This window comes from Zea mays, chromosome 5, assembly GCF_902167145.1.
Source record: "Zea mays cultivar B73 chromosome 5, Zm-B73-REFERENCE-NAM-5.0, whole genome shotgun sequence".
NCBI lineage: Eukaryota > Viridiplantae > Streptophyta > Magnoliopsida > Poales > Poaceae > Zea > Zea mays.
This window is the reverse complement of record NC_050100.1, coordinates 224,300,244-224,316,673: the sequence shown is the minus strand read 5'-3', so window position 1 is coordinate 224,316,673 and position 16,430 is coordinate 224,300,244. Positions and strand designations below refer to the sequence as shown.

General features: G+C 47.4%; 1 protein-coding gene across 1 annotated transcript; it reads right to left on the bottom strand.

Annotated features, from left to right (window-relative positions):
* Positions 1–10,710: 10,710 nt before the first annotated feature.
* LOC103627897 (cell number regulator 13-like) lies at positions 10,711–12,297 on the bottom strand. The gene is made up of 2 exons (XM_035959344.1): positions 11,875–12,297; positions 10,711–11,341 (listed from the first exon to the last, which is right to left on the bottom strand). The coding sequence occupies exons 1-2, from the start codon at positions 12,280–12,282 to the stop codon at positions 11,129–11,131; spliced, it is 621 nt and encodes a 206-aa protein (XP_035815237.1). The 5' UTR covers positions 12,283–12,297; the 3' UTR covers positions 10,711–11,128.
* Positions 12,298–16,430: the final 4,133 nt, after the last annotated feature.

The following is a 16,430-nucleotide window of genomic DNA, read 5'->3' as shown; positions in this document are numbered from 1 at the left end:
ATGTAGAGTTCCACCTAACCTCCATGTCTAACTGGAATTTTCTAGGCCTAATATTAGTAGCAATGCAATAACTTTTATAGGCAGCAATTCTCTGATTAGAGGAGTTTAAAAAAGATATTGCAGTTCTAAATGTTTCAATCAAGTTCTTAAGAGAATCTAGGGCCTCTTTGACTATCAAATTGATTATATGACATGCACAACGCTGATGCAAGAACATTTCAGAATCTGCCCCATTATCAATACCAAGATATGGTGACATTATAGGTCTAAGCAACCTCATGGCAGCACCATTAGATGATGCATTGTCTAGGGTAAAAGCAAACACCTTATTAGTCAAGCCATAATCAGCAAGCACACCAGCAACACGATCAGCAATGTTTTGTCCATTGTGTGACACATCAATAAGCACTAAAGCAAGCACCCTTTTCTCTAGTTGCCAATCAGGGTTTATGTAATGGGCAACAACACTAAGGTAGTCCTCTTTGGCATTACCAGACCAAATGTCAGAGGTCAAACACACACAATTAACATCAGAAGAAGAAAGAGTCTCAACAAGCTTAGCCTTTTTGTCAGTGAAGTATTTAACCATGTCTCTGGTGGTGGTTTGCCTAGAGACAGGCACAAATTTAGGATTATGAGCAGTTCTAATGTAGTGTTCAAATGCAGCATTTTCACCCAAACTAATAGGAATTTCTAGCCTAGCAAGCAATCGAACCAATTCATTACGTGCAACCATAGGACAGTACTCCCAGTTACGCATACTACCATCAGGATTAAAAGATATCTGAGACTGAGACATGCGGGTTTTCTCACGCCTCCTGGGACATCTATCTCTATGTCGGGTCAGGTGGCCAGTGCCACCACTAGAGAGAGCAGAATATTGCTTAGAGCAATGTATGCACTTAGCTGCAAACCTAACCTTCTTACCGTTCACGAATTTGAAAAGTTTCTCGAAATCTAACCACACTGCAGAAGTAGAAGGACGACATCGCTTGGCACTGTGTTACCCTACTTTGTTGTGCCCTTGATCACTTCTTTTACCCACTAATGTTCTAATTAATCATAATGATCTGCATAGGTTAATTTTGATGGGACCCAATAGGTTACCCTACTTTGATTATCTTTATACCTTGTTTACCACTGAACTTTTTGGGTAGTACTTGCTAGTGCTTTATGTGGTTTTGGGTATGAAGATACATTATTCATGATTATACTTTTGTTATCCGTTGTTATTTACTGTTCATGATAAGATCATTATGTTAATTGGAACATGGAGCGACCACCCGGGAAAACAGTGCTACCACAAGGGTTTATGGACGCCCTTGGCTGATTAATTAGGAAAGCTAGTGGAGGACTACCTTACCCGAAAGGGGCAAGGGCAGTAGGGGAGTGGTCAGTGTAGGGAGGTCCTTGGTTGATTTTGCTGCGATGGCGGTCAGGCAAGAACCCTGCATTGGAGCTTCCTATAAACTGTAGCGGGTTTTCTGAAGCTAGTGGAACTTTGTAAAGGCCTCGTAGTGTTACCCTGCCTCGCCTCCTCGGTAGAGGTGTATGGGAAGTCGCGATCCCTTGGCAGATGGGTAACATGACTTGTGGGTAAAGATGCACAACCTCTGCAGAGTGTAAAACTGGTATACTAGTCGTGCTCACGGTCATGAGCAGCTCGGACCCTCACATGATTAATTTATGGAACTTAAATTCAATTTGTCATATGCATTGTATCGCAGGTGATGTTGTTACTTCTGTTCTACTATTTAATTGGGTTGGTATTTACTTATACTTAGTAATTGCTAATAAAATTTTGACCAACTTTAAAAGCAATGCTCAGCTCTAACCATCCTCTTTGGTAAGCCTTACACTTCACGTGAGCTCCCATCTTTGGCGAGTTCATGCACATTATTCCCCACAACTTGTTGAGCGATGAACGTATGTGAGCTCACTCTTGCTGTCTCACACCCCCCCACAGGTCAAGAACGGGTACCGCAGGATGAGGCGCATGGAGGATGCTGCGATGTGTTCGTGAGAGGTCTAGGCCGTCGTCTCCCAGTCAACTTTGGGTTGTTGGATCGTTGTCTCCTTATAATGTAATTATTTATTTTGTATAGAACTTCTGTTATGTAGTAAAGATGTGACATTCGATCCTGTGCCATGATTCATCATATGTGTGAGACTTGGTCCCAGCACACCTGGTGATTATGTTCGCGCCCGGGTTTTGGACCCCTAAAATCCGGGTGTGACACACCCGTACCGCTCACCTCGGCGTGGACGTCAGTCTTATGGCAATCCCGACTGCAAGACCAAGATAAATCTAGAACCATAGATCGTTAGAGTTGGATCTTGTAATTAATATAAAATATATATACGTAGAAGCTACAGTTTTAGCGTTGGCCTCGCTCTTAGTTAGTCTTAGTTAGACAGGGTAGTTTGATATATCCTGTGCATTTATGTTTGTCATGGTGAACTATGTTTGATTTGGATCTTTGTAATGACTGTCACCAGAGTGTGGGTACCCCCCTACATTTTGGTTTACCTATTATGTTAATGGAGTTAGTTATCTAGTTGGGAAACCTTTTATTCCACTTTCCTCTTTATCTGAGAAGCTGTGTTGGTCTGTGTTGGAGATCAGTGAAGATGCTCATCTGTTCAGGGTTGTGGGGAATTCTATACTCTTCTCTTATGCTGCAAGATTTGCAAGATCAGTTCTGATGTGTGGTTGCATTCTACAGATGTCAGAGAACAGGCGCAGAGGAGGAAGGCGTGCTCAGCAGGAGCAAGCCGCTCAGCAAGAAGAGGTACCCCATCAACAGCAGCTGCCGCCCCCGCCCCCGATGTCGATCGAGCAGATGTTTCTGATGCAGACTCAGGCAGTCCAAGCCATCGGTCAGACTCTGGCTGCCATTCAGTAGCAGCAACAGCAGGCACCACCTCAGCCTCAGATGCCTCAGATGCCCAGGGACAAGCGTGCTGAGTTCATGAGAGGTCATCCACCAACGTTCGCTCACTCTTCTGACCCCATGGATGCTGAAGACTGGCTGTGCACTATGGAGTGGGAGTTGCATACCTCTCAGTGCAATGACAGGGAGAAAGTCCTGTATGGTCCTCGTCTGTTGAGAGGAGCAACTCGGTCATGGTGGGAGTCTTATCTCGTCACACATGCCAACCCCGACACCATCACCTGGGAAGAGTTCAGAGGTAGCTTTCGTCAGTACCATGTTCCTGCAGGTCTGATGACAGTGAAGAAAGAGGAGTTCCTGGCCCTCAAGCAAGGGTCATCATCTGTCAGTGAGTACCGGGACAGGTTTCTGCAGCTGTCTCGCTATGCTCCTGAAGATGTCAACACCGACGCCAAGCGACAGTACTGTTTCCTGAGAGGCTTGGTTGATCCTCTGCAGTACCGGCTGATGAATCACACCTTCCCGACATTCCAGCACCTGATTGACAGAGCAATCATGACAGAGAGGAAGCGTAAGGAGATGGAGGATCATAAACGCAAGATCAGTGGACCCCAGCCTGGAAGCAGCAATCGTCCTCGTTTCTCAGGCAATCAACCTCAGCAGTTCAGGCAGAACCAGCGTCCACCTCAGCAGCATCAGCAGTTCCAAAGGCAGTATCCTTAGCACCAGTATCAGAATCGTCAGAACAATCAGTCAGGAGGAGGTTAGTTTCAGAGGCAGAATCAGCAGGCACCTCGTCTTCCTGTCCCAGCCGCTCAGCAGAACAGTCAGGCAGCACCAGCTCAGGTTGGAAACAGGGCATGTTTCCACTGTGGAGAGCAAAACCACTGGGTGATGCAATGTCCGAAGAAGGCAGCCCAGCAGCAATCAGGCCCCAGTGCCCCAGCAAAGCAGAACGTGCCTCGGCCTGGATCAGGCAACCGCTCTCAGCCGCGCTACAACCATGGGAGACTGAATCACTTGGAGGCTGAAGCAGCTCAGGAGACCCCCGGCATGATAGTAGGTATGTTCCCAGTCGACTCCCATATTGCAGAAGTGTTATTTGATACTGGAGCAACGCATTCTTTCATTACTGCATCATGGGTAGAAGCACATAACCTTCCAATTACTACCATGTCAACCCCCATTCAAATTGACTCAGCCGGTGGTAGAATTTGAGCCGATAGCATTTGTTTGAATATAAGTGTGGAAATAAGGGGGATAGCGTTTCCCGCCAACCTCATAGTAATGGGTACTCAGGGAATAGATGTCATCCTAGGGATGAATTGGCTAGATAAGTATCAGGCAGTTATCAGTCGTGATAAGAGGACAATTAAGTTGGTGTCCCCACTAGGAGAGGAAGTGGTGACCGAGTTAGTCCCGCCTGAGCCAAAGAAAGGAAGCTGTTATCATATGGATGTCGATAGCAGTGAAGCAGACCCAATTGAGAGTATCAAGGTTGTGTCTGAATTCCCAGATGTGTTTCCAAAGGACTTACCGGGTATGCCACCAGAGCGAAAAGTTGAATTTGCCATAGAGCTTCTTCCTGGAACCGCCCCCATCTTTAAGAGAGCTTACAGAATTTCCGGACCAGAGTTGGTTGAGCTTAAGAAGCAGATTGATGAGCTGTCAGAGAAAGGTTACATTCGGCCAAGCACCTCACCTTGGGCCGCCCTGTCCTATTTGTGGAAAAGAAAGATGGCACCAAAAGGATGTGTATCGATTATCGAGCTCTGAATGAAGTCACAATCAAGAACAAGTACCCTTTGCCCAGAATAGAAGACTTGTTCGACCAGTTGAGAGGAGCCAGTGTGTTCTCCAAGATAGATCTGAGGTTAGGTTATCATCAGCTCAGGATCCAACCTTCGGACATTCCGAAGACGACATTCATTACCAAGTATGGTTTGTATGAGTTCACTGTGATGTCTTTTGGTTTGACCAATGCACCAGCCTTCTTCATGAATCTGATGAACAACGTATTCATGGATTACCTTGACAAGTTTGTGGTGGTATTCATTGATGACATTCTGATTTATTCTCAAAGTGAAGAAGAGCATGCAAATCATTTGAAGATGGTATTGCAGAGATTGCGAGAGCACCAGTTGTATGCAAAGTTAAGCAAGTGTGAATTCTGGATTAATGAAGTCCTATTCTTGGGTCACATAATCAACAAAGAAGGATTGGCTGTGGATCCGAAGAAAGTGGCAGACATTCTGAACTGGAAGGCGCCACCGCCAACAAATGCTCGAGGAATCAAGAGCTTCATTGGAATGGCCGGATATTATCGGCGATTCATTGAAGGGTTTTCAAAGATTGCGAAACCAATGACAGCGTTGCTAGGCAACAAAGTTGAGTTCAAGTGGACCCAGAAATGTCAAGAGGCCTTCGAAGCGCTGAAAGAGAAGTTGACTACAACCTGTTTTAGGCTTGCCTGATGTGCACAAGCCCTTCTCGGTGTATTGTGATGCTTGTTACACATGTTTGGGATGTGTGTTGATGCAAGAGGGAAGAGTTGTGGCTTACTCGTCCCGACAGTTGAAGGTTCATGAGAAGAATTACCTAATCCATGATCTAGAGTTGGCAGCAGTGGTTCACGCACTGAAGACATGGAGGCACTATCTGTATGGACAGAAATGCGATGTTTACACAGACCACAAGAGTCTGAAGTACATATTCACTCAGTCAGAGTTGAATATGAGGCAACGAAGATGGTTAGAGTTGGTCAAAGACTATGAGTTGGAGATTCATTACCATCCAGGCAAAGCAAACATAGTGGCAGATGCTTTGAGCAGGAAGAGTCAGGTCAATCTTATGGTCGCTCGTCCGATGCCTTATGAGTTGGCCAAGGAGTTTGACAGGTTGAGTCTCGGATTTCTGAACAACACGCGAGGAGTCACAGTTGAGTTGGAACCTACCTTGGAGCGGGAAATCAAATAAGCGCAGAAGAATGATGAGAAGATCAGTGAGATCCGGCGACTGATTCTAGACGGCAGAGGTAAAGATTTTCGGGAAGACGCAGAAGGTGTGATATGGTTCAAAGACCGCTTGTGTGTTCCCAATGTCCAGTCTATTCGGGAGTTGATTCTCAAGGAAGCTCATGAGACAGCCTATTCGATTCACTCTGGCAGTGAGAAGATGTATCAGGATCTAAAGAAGAAATTCTGGTGGTACGGAATGAAGAGGGAAATCGCAGAGCATGTGGCTATGTGCGATAGTTGTCGACGGATCAAGGCAGAGCACCAGAGACCAGCTGGATTGTTGCAACCGTTGCAAATTCCTCAGTGGAAATGGGATGAAATCGGTATGGATTTGATAGTCGGATTGCCTCGCACTCGAGCCGGCTACGATTCTATTTGGGTAGTAGTGGACCGTTTGACCAAGTCAGCCCACTTCATACCTGTTAAGACCAAGTACAGCAGTGCAGTATTGGCAGAGTTGTATATGTCTCGGATCGTTTGTCTTCATGGTGTGCCAAAGAAGATAGTGTCAGACAGAGGAACGCAATTCACCTCTCATTTCTGGCAGCAGTTGCATGAAGCCTTGGGCACACATCTGAATTTCAGTTCAGCTTATCATCCGCAGACAGATGGTCAGACCGAAAGAACCAATCAAATCCTTGAAGACATGTTGAGAGCCTGTGCGTTGCAAGATCAGTCCGGATGGGACAAGCGATTGCCTTATGCAGAGTTTTCCTATAACAACAGTTACCAGGCCAGTTTGAAGATGTCACCATTTCAGGCGCTCTATGGAAGGAGTTGTAGAACTCCGTTGCAATGGGATCAGCCTGGAGAAAAGCAAGTGTTCAGGCCAGACATTTTGCTTGAAGCTGAAGAGAACATCAAGATGGTTCGAGAGAATCTGAAGATAGCACAATCAAGGCAACGAAGTTATGCTGACACAAGAAGAAGAGAGCTGAATTTCGAAGTCGGAGGCTTTGTCTATCTGAAAGTGTCACCGATCAGAGGAGTCAGAAGGTTCGGAGTCAAAGGCAAGCTAGCACCCCGCTACATTGGTCCATATCAAATTCTCGCCGGGCGTGGAGAAGTGGCCTATCAGCTCAGTCTGCCAGAAAATTTGTCTGCTGTGCATGATGTCTTTCATGTGTCTCAGTTGAAGAAATGCTTGCGTGTGCCAGAAGAGCAGTTGCCAGTTGAAGGTCTCGAAGTCCAGGAGGACTTGACCTACACAGAGAAACCAGCGCAAATCCTTGAGACCGCAGATAGAGTCACCCGAAGGAAGACCATCAGAATGTGCAAAGTCAGATGGAGTCACCACTCTAAGGAAGAAGCAACCTGGGAGCGTGAAGATGATCTGATGTCCAAATACCCTGAGCTCTTTGCTAGCCAACCCTGAATCTCGAGGGCGAGATTCTTTTAAGGGGGATAGGTTTGTAACGTCCTGAATTTTGGGGTAGATTTTTTTCTTCCTTTCCCTCACCAAATTCAGGCGTTACCCTTTCCTTTTCCCTTTTCTCCTCACTAAACCTTGATCTTTTCCAAAGTTATAGCGGGATTCGGCTTGGGATCCCGTGTAAAGCAAAACCCTAAAATACTTTATTTTGTCTGATGCACCATGCCGAACCATGCATACTTTTTGATTGTTTAAAAATGTGAATGCATTCATCTAGAGAAAATAGATTTTAGAAAAAAGAAAACCTTTTTCTTCTCCTCTTCCCCCTCCTTCCCCATTTTTGGCCCAGCCGCCCCCCTTCCCCCCCCCCCCCCCCGCCGGCCCAGCCGCGCCCCCTCCCCCTCCACCGTGGGCCGCCCCGGCCGGCCCAGCCGCCCCCCCCGCGCGCCCCATTTGGGCCCAAAGCGGCCCAGCCGCCCCCTCCCCCTCCTCTCAAATTCTCTCTCTCCCCTCCCTTGTGGGCCCCGCCCGTCACCCCTCCCCTGCCCTAACCGCGCCCCCTCCCCTAGCGCCGCCGACGCCGCCTCCCTCCCCCAGCGCTGCCGCCATGCCGCCCTCCACTGCCGCGGTGAGGCCCCCCTCCCCTCTCCTCCCCCTTCTCCCTCCCCCTTCCCCGCGCCCGTGCCGCCCGGCCCCGCCCCCGCCTCGGCGACCCGCCCGTCCGGCTCCCCGGCGAGCCGCTCGGCGACCCCGGCAACCCGCCCCGTCCGCGCCCCCCGCCAGCCCCGCCCGGCCGCCCCGGCGACCCGCCCCGCCCCGTGCCCGGCCGCCTCGTCCCCCGGCGAGCCGCCCCGCCCCTTCCCCCGCCCTCGCCTCGGCCCCGCCCGGCGAGCCGCCCCTGCCCCGCGCCCGTCCGCCCTCGGCGAGCCGCCTCGGCCCCGCCCGGCGAGCCGCCACCGCCCCTCCCCGCGCCCGGCGAGCCGCCCCCGCCCCGCCCCGACCTCGCGCCGCCCCGGCGAGCCCGTTCCCGCCCCGCGCCCGGCCGCCCCGGCGAGCCCGCCTCGCCCTCGCGCCGCCCCCCGGCGAGCCGCCCCGCCCCGGCTCGGCCGTGCCGCCCTGCGCCGCCTCGGCCCCGGCCGTGCCCCCCGCCCCGCCCGTGCTTCGCCCCGCCCGTGCGCCGTGCTCGCCCGCCCGCCCCGGCGTGCCTTGCTCGCGTCGTGACGGCCCCGGCGCGGCCCAGCGTGCCTATGGCGCACGGCCTTGAGCTCGGCTAGCGCGCGGCCCCGACGTGCGCACGGCTAGTTTACGGCGCATGCGTGCGGCCTTGCGCGTGTGCTCGCGTAGTGCGCAGTGCCTTGGCACGGCCCGTCGTGCCTTCGTCTACCCCCAGACGTCCCCGTCTACCCCCCTTTTTATATTTCATGCGTGCTAATCACATTGTTCATGTTAATAAGATAGGAGTCTCAATTTAGAAATTGGTTACGTTTGTTAAATTGTATAGCTAATCGTCTATCTCATTTAATGTTAATCTGCTAAAAGTGGTCACGTTTCCATTAGTGCATGTAGCTAATCCTTATTGTTGAAGCTAAGCAGAACTAGAGCACATAACGTTTAGTTATTCGTTTACCCATAGTGCGCCTCGAGCATAAACTTTAACCCCTGCGAGACCTTTCCCCATTTCTTTCTAACCATGGTAAATGCATTATCATATGTCATATTCTATGCATGTTTAATCTACTTGTTCTCTTGTATGGTGTACTGTTGGTTTCCTAATTTTAATTGATGGATGTATGTATGTTTGCACCCGCATAGAGAACGATCTGGTTGAAGAGCCCGAGGAACTCGCAGGAGAAGCCCCTGAGCAGCAGTCGGTTGGTGGAGGCAAGTGTCCCTTGACCTATCTCTGTCCTATACATTCTTTAATTCACCTCCCGCATTTCACATTTATGCCTAAGGATGTACTAGCTTTGTTATCCATATCCTTGTTTACCTATTTGGGTTGGATTATTATTGTTTAGCTTTATGCTATTGCTCAACTATAATCAATGAACATGATGAGATTATCTATGATACGCTGTTTCCCCTCTTCTTATTATGATGTTCTACTTGTGGCCTTTAAGGGGGCTCGAGCGGTTTCTCGAGTGCCTCTCCGTAAGGACCTGTTCTATGGATGACCGCCCGGGAAAACAGTGCAACCATGAGGGTGGAATGGGATGCCCTTAGCTGAATAATTAGAGGACCTGGGGTGTAGTTCGCTTAGCCGTTGTGTCGTCAATGGGGCTCGGTGTATGCGGATCGCTCTGCCAAGCTTGGGTTCGCCCCCTTGGGGAGGAGTGCGGTGCATTTAGAAAACCTAACGGGCGGCTACAACCCCGAGAATCTTTGTAAAGGCTACGTAGTGATGCCCTGCTGGGTCACCTTGGTAGTGATCAATGGAGAGTCATGATCTCCGGGCAGAAAGGGAATCACGGCTTATGGGTAAAGTGCACAACCTCTGCAGAGTGTTTGAAAACTGATATACCAGCCGTGCTCACGGTTATGAGTGGCCAAGGGAGCTCCAGTGATTAGTGGTACTTGATTAGAGACACTTTGGTTTACAGGTGGCAATGAGATTGATGGTTCTGGTTATGACTATGGTGCTGGTAAGTGGTATTCTTTCCGTTTGGAAAGGGTACATCGGGCTAATAACTTAGGTTAATGCTAAAACCTGGCTTTCTATTAGTAAATAATAATCTGACCAACTAAAAGCAACTGCTTGACTTACCCCCACATAAAGCTAGTCCACTACAGCCAAACGGGATACTTGCTGAGTATGTTGATGTGTACTCACCCTTGCTCTACACACCAAACCCCCCATCCCCAAGTTGTCAGCATTGCAACCATTGCTCAGGCAAAGATGAAGCTGTGGAAGGAGACTTCCAGGAGTTCCAAGACTACGACGAGTTCTAGGCGTGGGTTAGCGGCAACCCCCAGTCGGCTGCCTGTGAAGGCCGCGTTTATCTACGTTTCTTTTCCGCACTTTGATTTATTGTAAAGACTATGTGGATGTCTCAGACATCATGATGCAATCGTCTATTATTTCCCTTTTTAATACTATTTGAGCACTGTGTGATAATGTCAATGTTATGTAACTGCTGTGTACGTGAATTGCTGATCCTGGCACATACATGGTTCGCATTCGGTTTGCCTTCTAAAACCGGGTGTGACATGGAACATTGGTTAAATAACATTAGTAAATAATAACACAAGGGAATGTTTTATAGTACTTATTAGCAGCTCCGTGGTGTGCACAGAGTGAACTGTTCTTTCCCATTTTACTTCCATTTGTCAACGATAATATAATTTCTCTTTCATCCTTTTTAATAAAAAGATATGCACATGATTCATGTTTATTATTGCGTACCAGAATTACATCAAGGCAATGGTCAGTCATAGTTCTGATGATGCACAGGAGTCAGATCTCAAACACTCGCAACCCACACTAATTCATATTCATATATCAGATTGATGTTAATCCCGAGGGGAAAATGGTCATGTGCACCATCTTCCACGACAATAACATATCATAAAGAAAAGGATCATTAGAACTAACAAAGCTAGTTTACTAACCGTTGTGTGCTGCAGGTATCCTTTTGCTTCTTAGGATATTCATCGTTTTGCTTCTTAGGATAGTCGCCATCATCATCAAACGATTTTGCAGTCTCTCCTTTGGATTTACTGTAGTTTGAACCCTTCTTTTCTGGAGCTTTAACATTTGTTTCTTTCTCTAGAATTGTAGATTCCACAGTTTTGGTTACTCCAAGCAGGTGTTGGATTACCTCACAAGAACCCAAATCCATGTTGCTCTATGACCTTTCAAGTTCAACCTGAAGCTTCTCACTTTCCTTTTGGAGGGCCTCATTGAAAGGCAAGTTTGGATACAAACATGACAGAGTCTTCTTGAGCACAATTGTAGGATTCGTGCAAGGGTCAGGATTCAACAGAGCATCTTGCACTTTCTTGTCTTCCTCGTCAAAGGAATATTCACATTGGTCCCTCTCAATATACTCAAGCCGATCCTAGGAAAAGAAAAGATGAAGAATAAGATAAACATGGTATAGTTAAGAAAATAAAAAATGGTATTTCACTGGAGCAAAACAATTGGCAACACTATACTATACAAAATTCAACTTAACCTACAAACTGTCTACAAGTTCACTTTGCAAGTGCGTGAACAATGAAAACGACAGCATGAAGAAGTACCCAAAAACATCAGAGATTCTTGGTCGTGCCAGCTTCATGGCCAACTAACAGAAAACAAGAATCCAATCAGATCATGCAGAAAAACCACCCCTAGTGATTATTAGAACCTCAAAAGAAGAATAGGAGATATTCTAGGCACCCCGATCGATACCAGTAGTCCAATACTCTAGTAGAACCAAAGAATGGTGCGCCTAAACCAGAATATCCCCATCAGATAAGAATCCAGTGTTTCTGGTTGAAAAAGCCAACAAGGCCCACATCCAGTCTAGGAGCCTACCCGAATGTGTGAGAAGAATGTAAACAAACAGCTTGGGTAGAAAAGGGAGAGAGATGAAAGCCGATTACCGACCCGAATGCGGGCATTGTCGACGAGCGTGATGAGCAGGACGAGGCGGAGGTAATTGTCGATCTCGCTCTGCGCCTTGCGGAACTGGTAGACGATGTTCCAGCCCATGGCGAGGAGGTAGAGGTAGGAGCGGTCCTGGCAGGAGTTGACGAGCAGGTAGCCCCAGCGGAGCGCGTCCTCGAGCTGCTCCAACGGCTCCCGCATCTCCAGGTACTTCCTGAGCTCCGACACGTGGAGCTGCTCCAGCAGGCCGCCGATGAGCTTGAGGTGCTGCGCGAAGCGGCGGCAGTTGCGCTTGTGCAGCCGCGTCGTGGACGCCGCCCTGACGATGAGGGAGATGAGCTTGACGGCGTCCAGCCCCGTGAGTTGCGCGATGTTGGAGAGCTCTCCAAGGTTGTCCCACGACGCCATTGCGACCTCGGCTTAGCTCCCGAGTCAAGCAACCACCCGATCTCGGTTTCTGTCCTCGGCTAGCCGACGGAACGGCCGGGAAGCCTTTGGGCCGGGCCACGTGAAAGGCCTGCGAGATCAAAGAGCCCTACCTACCACCGGCATTGGGCATGGTGCTTCTCCCCCTCGTCCATGGCCATGCTAAGAGCTTATGCTCGAACCTGCGCCCTCGGCTCCAGAATTCCCGGTGAACAGGGCGCGGCGGGGCAGATCTACGAGAGCGAGAATAAATGCGCAGATGAAAGTGTGGGGGCGCGACATGCGGGGGAGCGGAGCCGCGGTTGCGTTCTGACGTTGGTTTCGCGGCGGGGGAGGCGGAGCGGCGGGTGGGATTCGCAGGCGGGGGCAGTCTACACTGCCCCCTTAATAGCTAGTACAGATAGTTTAAACATGAATAAATTTAATATATGTATATATACAATACACAATAGCCACTAGTCCTAACAATTAACATACATATGTGTTAAATACGTAATAAATATTAACTTATTATAAGCTAATCCTTTTAGTTTAGCCATATATATACAACTACAAAACAAATTTTCTTTTTGTTGGGGGTCATGCCCCCTTCTATGCCACTGGGACTAATGTTATGATTCTAGAGAGGAGAGAGATCGACAGTGCCAACGATGCGAATAAGAGGGGAAGTGAGTGAAGTTGTCGCGATGGGAGGAGGGAGGCTAGAGGTGGCAGAGTCGTGAGGGAGGAGGTAGGCTAGGACTGTAGGGTCACGGAGGGAGGGTGAAAGTCGGCTAGAGGGGGGTGAATAGGCGGAATCTAAAAATTATAAACTTAAGCACACGCTACAAGCCGGAGTTAGCGTTAGAACGAATATTAAGTCCGGGAGAGGGGAAAACAAATCAACCAAGAAATAAAGCGGATGACACGGTGATTTGTTTCACCGAGGTTCGGTTCTAAAGAACCTAGCCCCCGTTGAGGTGGTCACAAAGACCGGGTCTCTTTCAACCCTTTCTCTCTCTCAAACGGTCACCTAGACCGAGTGAGCTTTCTTCCTTGATTTCTCGGGTCACTTAGACCCCGCAAGGAACACCACACAATTGGTGTCTCTTGGTTCGCTTACAAGGCTTTTGAGAATAAGAATGAGAGAAAGAAGAAAGGCAACCAAGCAACAAGAGCAACAAAGAAACACAAGAACGATCCTCTCACAAGTTCTAAAGCACTAGAATTGAATTGGGGACTTTGATTGAATCGGTGGCTTTGATTTGTGTCTTGGAGTGTTGCACTTTGCTCTTGTATTGAATGGAGATTGATGAATGCTTGGATGGATGGAGTGGAGGTGGTTGGGGGGTATTTATAGCCCTCAACCACCAAAACAACCGTTGAGGGTGGCTGCTGTCGATGGGTGCACCGGACAGTCCGGTGCGCCAGCCACGTCACCCAACCATTAGGGTTCGGACGCAGACGACCGTTGGAGACTTTGTCTTCTAGTGGCACCGGACAGTCTGGTGCCGCACCGGACATGCACTGTTCACTATCCGGTGCGCCTCTGGCCTCTACTTTGACTTCTACCGCGAACTGTAGCGCTGTCAGGGGCACTGTGCAGTCAACCATTGCGCCGAAGAGCCGTTGCTCCGCTTGGTGCACCGGACAGTCTGGTGGCACACCGGACAGTCTGGTGAATTATAGCGGAGCGGCGCTGGAGAAACCCGAAGGTGAAGAGTTTGGAGTTGTACGGTCCTGGTGCACCGGACAGTCCGGTGCGCCAGACCAGGGCACACTTCGGTTTCTTTTGCTCCTTTCTTTTTGAACCCTAACTTGATCTTTTATTGGTTTGTGTTGAACCTTTATGCACCTGTAGAATACATAATCTAGAGCAAACTAGTTAGTCCAATATTTATGTTGGGCATTCAACCACCAAAATTATTTATAGGACAAGGCTAAACCCTATTTCCCTTTCAATCTCCCCCTTTTTGGTGATTGATGCCAACACAAACCAAAGCAAATATATAAGTTCAAAATTGAACTAGTTTGCATAATGTAAATGCATATGTTACTTAGAATTAAACCAATTTATACTTCTATTAGATATGCATGGTTGGTTTTCTTTTATTTTAACATTTTGGACCATGCTTGCACCACATGTTTTGCTTTTGCAAATTCTTTTGAAAAATCTTTTCAATAGTCTTTTTACAAATAGTCAAAGGTATATGAATAAGATTTCGAGAAGCATTTTCAAGATTTGAAATTTTCTCCCCTGTTTCAAATGCTTTTCCTTTGTTTAAAACAAAAACTTCCCCTGAATAAAATTCTCCTCTTAGTTTTCAAGAGGGTTTTAATAGATACCAATTAGAACTTATACTATATATACTAGTTTTGAAATTATACCAATATCATACCAATTTGAAATATATCAATAACAAGATACCAATTGAAAACTTTATTTCTGAATTTTTGGTGGTGCGGTCCTTTAGCTTTGGGCTTAATATTTCTCCCCCTTTGGCATTAATCGCCAAAAACAGAGACTTTTGAGAGCCCTTATTACTTTCTCCCCCATTGGTACAAGTAAATATGAGTGAAAAATTATACCAATTGTGAGAGTGATGTGGAGTGATGGCGAAGGGTAAATGATACCGATAGAGTGGAGTGGAAGCCTTGTCTTTGCCGAAGACTCCATTTCCCTTTCAATCTATGACTTAGCATAAAAATACACTTAAAAACACATTAGTCATAGTCATGAAAGAGATATGATCAAAGGTATATAAATGAGCTATGTGTGCAATGTTTCAATCAAAGTTCCGAGAATCAAGTATATTTAGCTCATTCCTAAGTTTGCTAAAGGTTTTCTCATCTAATGGATTGGTAAAGATATCGGCTAATTGTTCTTTGGTGCTAACATAAGCTATCTCGATATCCCCCCTTTGTTGGTGATCCCTCAAAACGTGATACCGAATGTCTATGTGCTTAGTGCGGGTGTGTTCAACGAGATTATCCGCCATGCGGATTGCACTCTCATTGTCACATAGGAGAGGGACTTTGCTCAATTTGTAGCCATAGTCCCTGAGGGTTTGCCTCATCCAAAGTAATTAAGCACAACAATGGCCTGCGTCAATGTACTCGGCTTCGGCGGTAGAAAGAGCTACTGAGTTTTGTTTCTTTGAATCCCAAGACACCAGGGATCTCCCTAGAAACTGACAAGTCCCTGATGTGCTCTTCCTATCAATTTTACACCTTATCTAGTCGGCATCGGAATATCCTATTAAATCAAAAGTAGATCCCTTGGGGTACCAAAGACCAAACTTAGGAGTATAAACTAAATATCTCATGATTCGTTTCACGACCCTAAGGTGAAATTCCTTAGGATCAGCTTGGAACCTTGCACACATGCATACGGAAAGCATAATATTCGGTCGATATGCACATAAATAGAGTAAAGATCCTATGGATTTACCTCCGTGTAGAGGTCGAGATGTCCATTTGTTCCCATGGGTGTCTTGATGGGCTTGGCATCCTTCATTCCAAACTTGTTGAGTAAGTCTTGAGTGTACTTTGTTTGGCTGATGAAGGTGCCTTCTTGGAGTTGCTTGACTTGAAATCCTAGGAAATATTTCAACTCCCCCATCATAGACATCTCGAATTTTTGAATCAAGATCCTACTAAACTCTTCGCATGTAGATTTGTTAGTAGACCCAAATATGATGTCATCAACATAATTTTTTGCAATGGTTTTAGTAAAGAGAGTAGGATCGGCTTTAACGACTTTGAAGCCATTAGTGATAAGAAAATCTCTTAGGCATTCATACCATGCTCTTGGGGCTTGCTTGAGCCCATAAAGCACCTTTGAGAGTTTGTAAACATGGTTAGGGTACTCACTGTCTTCAAAGCCGGGAGGTTGCTCAACATAGACCTCTTCCTTGATTGGTCCATTGAGGAAGACACTTTTCATGTCCATTTGATAAAGCTTAAAGCCATGGTAAGTAGCATAGGCAAGTAATATACAAATTGACTCAAGCCTAGCTACCGGTGCATAGGTTTCACCAAAATCCAAACCTTCGACTTGTGAATATCCCTTGGCCACAAGTCGGGCTTTGTTCCTTGTCACCACACCATGCTCATCTTGCTTGTTGCGGAATACCCATTTGGTACCTACA

Coding starts and splice junctions, on each gene's coding strand:
- LOC103627897 (XM_035959344.1), bottom strand. CDS start 12,282: ATGGCGTCGTGGGACAACCTTGGAGAGCTCTCCAACATCGCGCAACTC. Junction 11,342..11,874: donor TCGACAATGCCCGCATTCGG/GTCGGTAATCGG, acceptor TTCTTTTCCTAG/GATCGGCTTGAGTATATTGA.